Here is a 12,461-nt window from a genome sequence, read left to right as displayed (position 1 = left end):
ATAGATTGGGAAATGTTGATGTACAAAGGGACCTGGGTGTCCTTGTACACCAGTCACTGAAAGCAAACATGCAGGTGCAGCAAGCAGTTAGGAAGGCAAATGGTATGTTGGCCTTCATTGCAAGAGGATTTGAGTACAGAAACAAGGATGTCTTACTGCAGTTATACAGGGCCTTGGTGAGACCACACCTGGCGTACTGTGTGCAGTTTTGGTCTCCTTACCTGAGAAAGGATATAATTGCCATAGAGGGAGTGCAGCGAAGGTTCACCAGACTGATTCCTGGGATGTTGTATGAGGGGCGATTGGGTCGACTAGGCCTGTATTCACTCGAGTTTAGAAGAATGAGAGGGGATCTCATTGAAACATAAAATTCTGACAGGGCTAGACAGACTGGATGCAGGGAGGATGTTTCCCCTGGCTGGGGGGGTCCAGAACGAGGGGTCACAGTCTCAGGATACCGAATAGGACATTTAGGACTGAGATGAGGAGAAATTTCTTCCCTCAGAGGGTGGTGAACCTGTGGAATTCTCTACCACAGAAGGCTGTGGAGGCCAAGTCATTGAATATATTTAAGAAGGAGCTAGATAGATTTCTAGACACAAAAGGCATCAAGGGGTATGGGGAGAGAGCAGGAATATGGTTTTGAGATAGAGGATCAGCCATGATCATATTGAATGGCGGAGCAGGCTCGAAGGGCCGAATGGCCTACTCCTGCTCCTATTTTCTATGTTTCTAAAAGCAAGGAGGTTATGATGAAACATTATAAAACACTGGTTCAGCCACAACTGGAGTATTTTGTCCAGTTCTGGGCACTGCACTTTTGGAAGGATATGAAGGCCTTCAAGAGGGTGCAGAAGAGATTTACTGGAATGATTCCAGGGATGAGGGACTTCAGTTACGTGCGTAGACTGGAGAAGCTGGGGTTGTTCTCCTCAGAGCAGAGAATGTTGAAAGGAGATTTGATAGAAGTGTTCAAAATCATGAAGGGTTTAGATAAAGTAAATAAAGAAAAACTGTTCCCATTGGCGGAAGGGTCGAGAACCAGAGGCAGATTTAAGGTGATTGGCAAAAGAACCAAAGGCAACATGAGGAAAAACTTCTTTATGCAGCAAGTAGTTATGATCTAGAATGCGCTGCCTGAAAGGGTGGTGGAAGCAGATTCAATCATGGATTTCAAAAAAGAATTAGATAAATACTTGAAGGGAAAACATTTGCAGGGCTACAGGGAAAGAGCGGGAGAATGGGACTAACTGGATTGCTCTCACAAAGAGCCGGCACGGGCTTGATGGACCAAATGGCCGCCTTCTGTGCTGTAACCATTCTATGATTGTATAACATCCACCTCTACCGTACCCCCATGGCTGCAGCATGTACTATCTATGGAATGTACTACAGCAATTCGCCATGGTTTCTTTGGCAACACCTCCCAAACCCACAATATCCACCAGCTAGAAGGACAAGAGCAGCATGTCATGGACACCACCATCAAGTTCCCCCCCCCCCCCCCCCCAAGTCACATATCATCCTGAATTCGATGTAAATCGCCATTCCTTCATTGCCACTGGGTCAAAACACTGGAACTCCCCACCTAATAGCATTATGGGAGCATCTTCACCACATGACCTGCAACAGTTGAAGAAGACGACCCACCACCATGTCCTCAGGGCAACTAAAGATGGACAATAAATGCTGGCTTTGCCAGCAATGCCCACATCCCAAGAATGATTTTTTTAAAAATGCTGCTAAACCTCCCAAAAACTATAACTGAGGGAAATTTGCCTAAAATAGAGATTAAAAGACAAGCTGTTCACAGGCTATTCAACCCATTTGTTTTCTCTTTGTAGTAGTTAAAATATGTTTACTTTTGACTTTATCCCATTGTTCTCCCCTCCATTTTTTCTTGTGGTTCGTCCTATAAGTAGAAGGGGCTCTCCTGTAACCAGGAACAAAGTCTATTCCAAAATATTAACCTATCCTTTTAGATGTAGACAAACCTACTGTACGTATCCATTATTTTCTGTTTCTAAGATTAAAGATGGAGTAGGTTTTATTTATTTATTTAAATGAAAAACTTATGTGAATGGCCATAGTGAAGGATGTCACCATGTCTGAAGAAAGAAGAAGAAAAGATGAAGCAAATCACAGGAATGATTCAGTGATATCAAGTTTGAGTTTAAAACTCTAGATATTGTAGAGGGAAGGAAATACTGAGGGTAGCAAGGAGATCTACAATTTTGAGTTCTTGGGGTGGAGGGGGTGGAAAAGCAGGAGTTAGTGACAGTATAATAAACCTTGATTTTAACATAACGAGGAGAAACAACGTCAATAAAAGGGAGAGAGATTCAATACAAGAGAGGAACTGCCTATCACATGAGCTCTTTCTTATATCCTGGGCAGGAGTGAAAGGTGTTACATGATCCTTCACAGATATAGAAATATTCAAGTCGGAGGGAGATTCCTCTGAAACTTATAACGTGCATCTGCCTAAAAGCACATCAATTTATGTAATAGATACAAGATAAGCTAGATTCATGTTATCAGTGGTGTAGCAACTATTCTGGGAAAACAATAAACCACCTTGGCTATGGCACTGAACAGAAATTAAAATACTGCAGATGCTGAAAATTTGAAAAAACAGAAAACATTGGAAGCATTCAGCAGGTCAGGCAGCATCTGTCAAAAGTCAATGTTTGGGGTGTGGAATCCTTCCTCAGAACTGGAAAATATTACAGGTAAACATTTAAAAAGTAGCAGTGGATGGGGAAAACAAACACACAACGACCACACACATAGGAAAAGAAACGTGTAAAATGATTAGATGGACAACTGGAACGTAAGAACAGGGGTAGGCCATTCAGCCCCCCGAGCCTGTTCCGCCATTCAATGAGATCAGGGCTGATCTGTATCCGAACTCTATTCGCCTACCTTGGCTCCATAATCCCTTAATACCCTTGGCTAGCAAAAAGCTATCGATCTCAGATTTAAAATGATTAATTGAGCTAACATCTACTGCTTGTTGTGAGAGAGAGTTCCACGCTTCTACCACCCTTTGCACAGAGAAGTGTTTCCTAACTTCTCTCCTAAATGGCCTGGCACTGATTTTAAGGTTATGTCCTCTTGTCCTGGACTCCCCCAACCAGTGGATAAAGTTTCTCTCTATCTACCTTATCAATTCCTTTAAAAATTCTAAAAACCTCAATCAAATCACCCCATAATCTTCTATATTCCAGGGTATACAAGCCTAGTTTGTGTTTTTTTTTATTCGTTCATGGGATGTGGGCGTCGCTGGCGAGGCCGGCATTTATTGCCCATCCCTAATTGCCCTTGAGAAGGTGGTGGTGAGCCGCCTTCTTGAACCGCTGCAGTCCGTGTGGTGACGGTTCTCCCACAGTCACAAATAATGACATGAGGCTATACCAAAAGCAAATAGTATATGAGGATTATATTACTAGGACAACCCAGTATAAAACAAAAAGCATGATAGTTCCTTGTACAAGACGTTGTTTAGGCCTTATTTAGAAAACTGTGTCCAGTTTAGGTCCTCTCACATGGTGGGTAATATAGTGGCCCTGGAAAAGGTTCAGAGGAGGGTCGCTAGATTGATACTAGTTTAACAGCAATTAGTTATGATAGGCTAAGAGAGCTGGGTCTTTTTCCTCTAACAAAGCGTCAACTTCAGGGAGTTTTTAAAAATTCGTTCATGGGATGTGGGCGTCGCTGGTGAGGCCAGCATTTATTGCCCATCCCTAATTGCCCTTGAGAAGGTGGTGATGAGCCGCCTTCTTGAACCGCTGCAGTCCATGTGGTGACGGTTCTCCCACAGTGCTGTTAGGAAGGGAGTTCCAGGATTTTGACCCAGAGACGATGAAGGAACGGCAATATATTTCCAAGTCGGGATGGTGTGTGACTTGGAGGGGAACGTGCAGGTGGTGTTGTTCCCAGGTGCCTGCTGCTCTTGTCCTTCTAGGTGGTAGAGGTCGCGGGTTTGGGAGGAGCTGTCGAAGAAGCCTTGGCGAGTTGCTGCAGTGCATCCTGTGGATGGTACACACTGCAGCCACTGTGCGCCGGTGGTGAAGGGAGTGAATGTTTAGGGTGGTGGATGGGGTGCCAATCAAGCAGGCTGCTTTGTCCTGGATGGTGTCGAGCTTGTTGAGCGTTGTTGGAGCTGCACTCATCCAAGCAAGTGGAGAGTATTCCATCACACACCTGACTTGTGCTTTGTAGATGGTGGAAAGGCTTTGGGGAGTCAGGAGGTGAGTCACTCGCCGCAGAATACCCAGCCTCTGACCTGCTCTCGTAGCCACAATATTTATATGGCTGGTCCAGTTAAGTTTCTGGTCAATGGTGACCCCCAGGATGTTGATGGTGGGGGATTCGACGATGGTAATGCCGTTGAATATCAAGGGGAGGTGGTTAGACTCTCTCTTGTTGGAGATGGTCATTGCCTGGCACTTATCTGGCGCGAATGTTACTTGCCACTTATCAGCCCAAGCCTGGATGTTGTCCAGGTCTTGCTGCATGCGGGCTCGGACTGCTTCATTATTTGAGGGGTTGCAAATGGAACTGAACACTGTGCAGTCATCAGCGAACATCCCCATTTCTGACCTTATGATGGAGGGAAGGTCATTGATGAAGCAGCTGAAGATGGTTGGGCCGAGGACACTGCCCTGAGGAACTCCTGCAGCAATGAGCTGGGGCTGAGATGATTGGCCTCCAACAACCACTACCGTCTTCCTTTGTGCTAGGTATGACTCCAGCCACTGGAGAGTTTTCCCCCTGATTCCCATTGACTTCAATTTTACTAGGGCTCCTTGGTGCCACACTCGGTCAAATGCTGCCTTGATGTCAAGGGCAGTTGCTCTCACCTCACCTCACCTCTGGAATTCAGCTCTTTTGTCCATGTTTGGACCAGGGCTGTAATGAGGTCTGGAGCCGAGTGGTCCTGGCGGAACCCAAACTGAGCATCGGTGAGCAGGTTATTGGTGAGTAAGTGCCGTTTGATAGCACTGTCGACGACACCTTCCATCACTTTGCTGATGATTGAGAGTAGACTGACGGGGCGGTAATTGGCTGGATTGGATTTGTCCTGCTTTTTGTGGACAGGACATACCTGGGCAATTTTCCACATTGTCGGGTAGATGCCAGTGTTGTAGCTGTACTGGAACAGCTTGGCTGGAGGGGCAGCTATTTCTGGAGCACAAGTCTTCAGCACTACAGCTGGGATGTTGTCAGGGCCCATAGCCTTTGCTGTATCCAGTGCACTCAGCCGTTTCTTGATATCACGTGGAGTGAATCGAATTGGCCGAAGACTGGCTTCCGTGATGAGAGATGGTGTAATCTCTCCTCATAATCTAACCCTTGGAGCCCTGGTAACACATAAGATTCTTAAGGGGCTTGGCAGGGTAGAGGCTGAGAGGCTGTTTCCCCTGGCTGGAGAGTCTAGAACTAGAGGGCACAGTCGCAGGATCGGCCATTTAAGACTGAGATGAGGAGGAATTTCTTCACTTATGGTTGTGAATCTTTGGAATTCTCTACCTCAGAGGGCTGTGGATGCTGAGTCATTGAGTATATTCAAATCTGAGATAGATACATTTTTGGACTCTCGGGGAATGGGGATCGGGCAGGAAAGTGGAGCTGAGGCTGAAGATCAGCCATGATCTAATTGAATGGCGGAGCAGGCTCAAGGGGCCGTATGGCCTCGTCCTGCTCCTATTTCTTGTGTTCTTATGTAACATTCTGGTGAATTTGCACTGCACTTCTTCCCAGGCCAATATATCCTTTCTAAGTTGCAGTGCCCAGAACTGTACACAGTACTCCAGATGTGGTCTAACCAAGGCTTTGTATAGCTGCAGCAAAACTTCCTCCCCTTTATATCCTAGCTCTTTAGTTATAAAGGTTAACATTCCATTAGCTTTTCTGATTATTAGTTGTACCTGACTACTAGATTTTAGTGATCTGTGTACATGGACCCCATAATCTCTTTGGACTTCCACTGTTGCTAGCTTTGGGAGGAAAAATAAAAAAGCAAAGTATTATTTGAATGGAGAAATGCTACAAAATGTGGCGGTACAGAGGGATCTGGGTGTTCTCGAACATGAAACACAAGAAGTCAACATACAGGTGCAGAATGTAATCCGGAAGGCAAACGGAATATTTGCCTTTATTTCTAAGGGGATGAAGTATAAAAGCAGGGAAGTCATGCTACAACTGTTAAGGGTGCTGGTGAGACCACACCTGGAGTACTGTGTACAGTTCTGGTGCCCTTATTTAAGGAAGGACATACTTGCATTGGAGGCAGTTCAGAGAAAGTTCACTAGGCTGATTCCGGGTATGGAAGGGTTATTTTATGAGGAAAGATTGAACAGGTTGCATCTATACTCACTGGAGTTTAGAAGAATGAGAGGAGATCATATTGAAACATAAGATTCCGAGAGGACTCGATAGGGTAGATGCTGAGAGGATGTTACTCCTCATGGGGGAATCTAAAACTAGGGGGCATAGCATAAGGGGTCGCCCGTTTAAGACGGAAATGAGGAGGAATTTCTTCTCCCAGAGGGTCATGAATCTTTGGAATTCTTTACCCCAAAAAGCTGTAGAGGCTGAGTCATTGAATACATTCAAGGCTGAGTTAGACAAATTTTTGATCAGCAAGGGAGTCAAAGGATACGGGGAAAAGGCAGGTAAGTGTAGTTGAAGTAAAAATCAGATCAGCCATGATCTCGTTAAATGGCGGAGCAGGTTCGAAGGGCCAAATGGCCTACTCCTGCTCCTATCTCTTATGGTCTTCTGGTCTTTTCACCAAAAATTACATTGATTTATCCTTTCTTGGTCCAAAATGGATGACCTCAGACTTAGAGTCATAGAGTCATAGAGTGATACAGCACGGATAGAGGCCCTTCGGCCCATCGTGTCCGCGCCGGCCATCAGCCCTGTCTACTCTAATCCCATATTCCAGCATTTGGTCCGTAGCCTTGTATGCTATGGCATTTCAAGTGCTCATCCAAATGCTTCTTGAATGTTGTGAGGGTTCCTGCCTCCACAACCCTTTCAGGCAGTGAGTTCCAGACTCCAACCACCCTCTGGGTGAAAAAGTTCTTTCTCAAATCCCCTCTAAACCTCCCGCCTTTTACCTTGAATCTATGTCCCCTTGTTATAGTACCCTCAACGAAGGGAAAAAGCTCCTTAGTATCCATCCTATCTGTGCCCCTCATAATTTTGTACACCTCAATCATGTCCCCCCTCAGCCTCCTCTGCTCCAAGGAAAACAAACCCAATCTTCCCAGTCTCTCTTCATAGCTGAAGCACTCCAGCCCTGGTAACATCCTGGTGAATCTCCTCTGCACCCTCTCCAAAGCGATCACATCCTTCCTGTAGTGTGGCGACCAGAACTGCACACAGTACTCCAGCTGTGGCCTAACCAGTGTTTTATACAGCTCCATCATAACCTCCTTGCTCTTATATTCTATGCCTCGGCTAATAAAGGCAAGTATCCCATATGCCTTCTTTACCACCTTATCGACCTGTTCCGCCGCCTTCAGGGATCTGTGAACTTGCACACCAAGATCCCTCTGACCCTCTGTCTTGCCTAGGGTCCTCCCATTCATTGTGTATTCCCTTGCCTTGTTAGTCCCTCCAAAGTGCATCACCTCGCACTTTTCCGGGTTAAATTCCATTTGCCACTGTTCCGCCCATCTGACCAACCCATCTATATCGTCCTGCAGACTGAGGCTATCCTCCTCGCTATTTACCACCCTACCAATTTTTGTATCATCAGCGAACTTACTGATCATACCTTTTACATTCATATCCAAGTCATTAATGTAGACCACAAACAGCAAGGGACCCAGCACCGATCCCTGTGGTACCCCACTGGCCACAGGCTTCCAGTCACAAAAACAACCTTCGACCATCACCCTCTGCCTTCTGCCACTAAGCCAGTTTTGTATCCAAAGTGCCAAGGCACCCTGGATTCCATGGGCTCGTACCTTCTTGACCAGTCTCCTGTGGGGGACTTTATCGAAGGCCTTACTGAAATCCATGTATACCACATCCACTGCGTTACCCTCATCCACACGCCTAGTCACCCCCTCAAAAAATTCAATCAAATTAGTCAGACATGATCTTCCCTTGACAAAGCCATGTTGACTATCCCTGATTAATCCTTGCTTCTCCAAGTGGAGACTAATTTTGTCCTTCAGAATTTTTTCCAATAATTTTCCTACCACTGATGTTAGGCTCACTGGCCTGTAGTTCCCCGGTTTTTCCCTACTCCCCTTCTTGAATAATGGTATTACATTAGCGGTTCTCCAGTCCTCTGGCACATCCCCTGTGGCCAGAGAGGTTCTGAATATATGTGTCAGAGCCCCCGCAATCTCCTCCTTTGCCTCACACAGTAGCCTGGGATACATTTCGTCCGGGCCTGGGGATTTATCCATTTTTAGGCCTGCTAAAACCGCCAATACCTCCTCCCGCTCGATGTTAATATGTTCGAGTATATCACAGTCCCCCTGCCGTATTTCTATGTCTACATCGTCCTTCTCCATAGTGAAAACAGATGCAAAAAATTCATTTAGAACCCCTCCTACATCTGCCGGCTCCACACACACATTGCCATTTTTGTCCCTAATGGGCCCTATTTTTTCCCTAGTCATCCTCTTACCCTTAATATACTTATAAAACATCTTAGGATTTTCCTTTATTTTGCTCGCCAGTGTTATTTCATGGCCCCTCCTTGATCTCCTAATTTCTTTTTTAAGTATCCCCCTGCACTTTTTGTACTCCTCTCGGGCTTCCTCCGTCTTTAGCCTTTTGTATCTGCCAAAAGCCCTCCTTTTTTTCCTAATCCATTCTCGTATATCCCCTGACATCCAAGGTTCCCTGGAGTTCTTGGAACCACCCTTGACCTTTACGGGAACATGTTGCCATTGTATGGTCTCAATCTCCCTTCTCAAAGACTCCCATTGCTCCGATGCGGATTTTCCTACAAGCAGCTGATCCCAGTCCATTTTGGCCAGATCCTGCCTTATCCTATTAAAATCGGCCTTCCCCCAATTTAGAACCTTTATTTCCGGCCCCTCCCTGTCCTTTTCCATGACCACCTTAAATCTCACCGAATTATGGTCACTCTCACCAAAGTGCTCACCTACTAGCACTTCTTCCACTTGGCCGGCCACATTCCCTAGAATTAGGTCCAGTACCGCCCCCTCTCTTGTAGGACTTTCTACATGCTGGCTCAAAAAGCTCTCCTGGATGCACGTTAAGAATTTTGTACCCTCTAAGCCTTTTACACTCTGAGTATCCCAGTTAATATTGGGGAAGTTGAAATCCCCCACTATTATTACCCTATTATTTGCACAATTTTCTGAGATTTGCCTACATATCTGTTCCTCTATCTCCCCCTGACTGTTTGGGGGCCTATAGTACACTCCCATCAAAGTGCTTGCCCCCTTTTTGTTTTTAAGCTCCACCCATATGGCCTCATTAGAGGAACCTGCTAATATATCATCCCTCCTTATGGCAGTAATTGATTCTTTAACTAATATTGCGACCCCCCCTCCTCTTATACCTCCCCCTCTGTCTCGCCTGAAGATTCTGTACCCCGGAATATTGAGCTGCCAGTCTTGCCCCTCCCTCAACCATGTCTCTGTGACAGCAACAATATCATACTCCCATGTGTTTATCAACACCTTCAGTTCATCCACCTTATTCGCAAGACTCCTTGCATTAAAATAGATGCCATCCAGCCTTGCCCTCACATATTTGCCCTGTCTTCCAAGCTGACTTGTTTTTTTCTCTATATTTGGCTGCACATCACTTGCGTTGAAATCCATCTGCCACAGTTTTGCCCACTCACTTAATCTATCAATGTCTCTTTATAATTTTAGGTTCCCGTCTACACTACTTACTATGCCACCAGTCTTTGTATAATCAGCAAACTTGGATACATGGCTCTCTACCATGTTATCTAAGTCATTAATAAATGTGACCCTGACCTGCCGATCGTTTGCCATTTTAATTCCCCTTCCCACTCCTGCTCTGACCTCAGCCTCTTACACTGTTCCAATGAAGATCAACGTAAGCTCGAGGAACAGCACCTCATCTTTAGGCACTTTACAACCTTCCGGACTCAACAATGATTTCAATAACTTCAGATCATAACCACTGCTCCCATTTTTTCGGTCAGCTAGTTCTGGTAATGGTTCTGCTGCTGCCATTTACAACTACTCCGGATCAATCTTTTGTTTCTTAACCTGTCCCATTATCACCTTCCTTGCCTTGCACCATCATCCCTTTTGTCATTTAATCACTCGTGCCTTCTACCCTATCACAGGCCTTCCCTGACATTCTTTCCTCCCCTCCCCTCCCTCCCTCCCTATCCTCCCCTCCTTTCCCTGGCTCTGTACTTGCTCAAAAACTTTAACTCTTTTAACTCTTCCAGTTCTGACAAAAGGTCTTTGACCTGAAACGTTAACATTGTTTCTTTCTCCACAGATGCTGCCTGACTTGCTGAGCTTCTCCAGCATTTTCTGTTTTTAGTTCAGATTTCCAACATCAGCAGTATTTTGCTTTTGATTAATAAATGTGGAGATGGTTAAATAGTATGTGATTTACACCCGAGAAAAAAGGAACATAATGGGAGAAATCAGAGGAATAAAAGGTATATACAAGACACAGAGAATGTACATAGCCAAAGGGGGATACGTAAGGAGAATGGGATGCATGAAAAACTGGCAGTGTAGGTTCCCTTGGTCCGGGAGTCTGTGCCGGGCCCTGAACATTCCTAGGTGAGGTAGCATGTGCCGGGCCCTGAACATTCCTAGGCGAGGTAGCATGTGCCGGGCCCTGAACGTTCCTAGGTGAGGTAGCATGTGCCGGGCCCTGAACATTCCTAGGCGAGGTAGCATGTGCCGGGCCCTGAACATTCCTAGGTGAGGTAGCAATTTACATGCCATTTAACCATTGCCTGTTTTCCACCTAAGCACTTCACAGTTCATTCTACTTATTTTCCTGTGTGCGATCGTCATGTATTCCCCGCCCCCTCCCACCGGAACAAATTTATTTTGTTTTCAATCTTTGATTACAAAGGTAAGTGCTATTCTACTAGACTTATTCATTTGTACGCTGATTGATGTCCAATTACATTTCTGTAAACCTACCTCTCAATTCTGTTAGAATTTCAATCTTCTGATCTAAAATAGACTCCAGCTGTGTGGAGTATGCATCCACATCATAATCCACTTCTTCAGTCATCTCCAAAAGTGCTTTTTCATCCTCTAGCCACCGAATAGATTCCTGTAGATAGGAAAACCAAACCAATGTTGATACATCACAATAAGTACAGCACATGCTATTAATTCTCAAAATTTCAGGCAGATCTTTCAAAATAATTATGTCCTTGAGCTGGTTGGCTTTGTAATCCTTAAATAAAATGAATAATTTAAACAATCAAAACAAGTTGAAACTAATTCAGCTTGCCCAGTCATATCTCCTTCCTCATTCTCTCCTATTTCATTGTATATTTAAATTTTTTTACCAGCTTAACAAAAATCTTCTTTACTTTAAATTTTTTGTTGTTCTTGTATCATATTGTCCATTTTGAAGATGGCAGCAAGTTTTATATATACAAAAATTTGACTGGCTAAAAATAGCCCTTGGAACCATCTAAAAAAAACTTATTCTTGGAGGTGTTGACTTGGGATAAATGTTGGCGAGGACAATTTCTCTGCTCTGCTCTTTTTTGAATGGTCCCATGGGATCTGTTATATCCACCTGAAAAGGAGACGGGGCCTCGGTTTAATGTCTCATCGAAAGACGGCACCTTCGACAATGCAGCACTCCATCAGTACTACATTGAATTGTCAGCCTAGATTATGTGCTCAAGTTCCTGGAGTGGGGCTTGAACCCAAAACTTTCTCACTCAGCCAACTGAATGCCAGATAACTGAGCTGACCACATTACAAACACCACTAGGTAAGTATGAAATTTCTGTGTGCCTTAACTTGAAGTGACTGCTCACAGATGAGTACACTCATCAGCAGTTCATAGGAAGAGCAGGCCCAGATGAGTAAATTAATCTTGGTGTGCTAAGGGTTAATTACAGTGCAATAATTCTAACTGTAATTTTCTGTTTCACTCGCATTGTTTATGGCACCTTGATTAGTTACAAAAGATAAGTTGATCCTAATTGGGTCACATTATAGTAATGAGTCTTCCCATGCTGGTAACTAAATTTCTATTTAACTTGGCATCCCTTAATACCATAGGTGGTTATACCATAACTGGTATCTGTTATGGGACACTTTGCAATGAGATGGAGTCAAGCCAGCTAGCAGTAGAGTGGAAACTTTGGGACACAAGCAAGATAGAGATAATTATCCTTCAGTATTAAGGTCACGTAGCAAAATAGAAATAGCAGCAACTGTAGCCCAGTGGGGGGGAAAAAAGAACTGATGATCGCTTTG

The 12,461-nt window shown here is 44.7% G+C and overlaps 1 protein-coding gene across 5 annotated transcripts in view; it reads right to left on the bottom strand.

The window, feature by feature from the left end:
• The window catches only part of kif2a (kinesin family member 2a), a 163,671-nt gene that overhangs the window by 8,476 nt on the left and 142,734 nt on the right, over positions 1 to 12,461 (bottom strand). For all 5 annotated transcript variants that reach the window (XM_067986515.1, XM_067986533.1, XM_067986543.1 and 2 more), the window contains one exon: positions 11,157 to 11,292. In XM_067986515.1, coding sequence (XP_067842616.1) covers positions 11,157 to 11,292 — 136 coding nt within the window. The remainder of the gene's footprint in view (positions 1 to 11,156; positions 11,293 to 12,461) is intronic.

The sequence above is a fragment of the Heptranchias perlo genome, chromosome 1, assembly GCF_035084215.1.
Source record: "Heptranchias perlo isolate sHepPer1 chromosome 1, sHepPer1.hap1, whole genome shotgun sequence".
NCBI lineage: Eukaryota > Metazoa > Chordata > Chondrichthyes > Hexanchiformes > Hexanchidae > Heptranchias > Heptranchias perlo.
The sequence above is the reverse complement of the archived record's forward strand: the minus strand, read 5'-3'. Positions and strand labels throughout refer to the sequence as shown.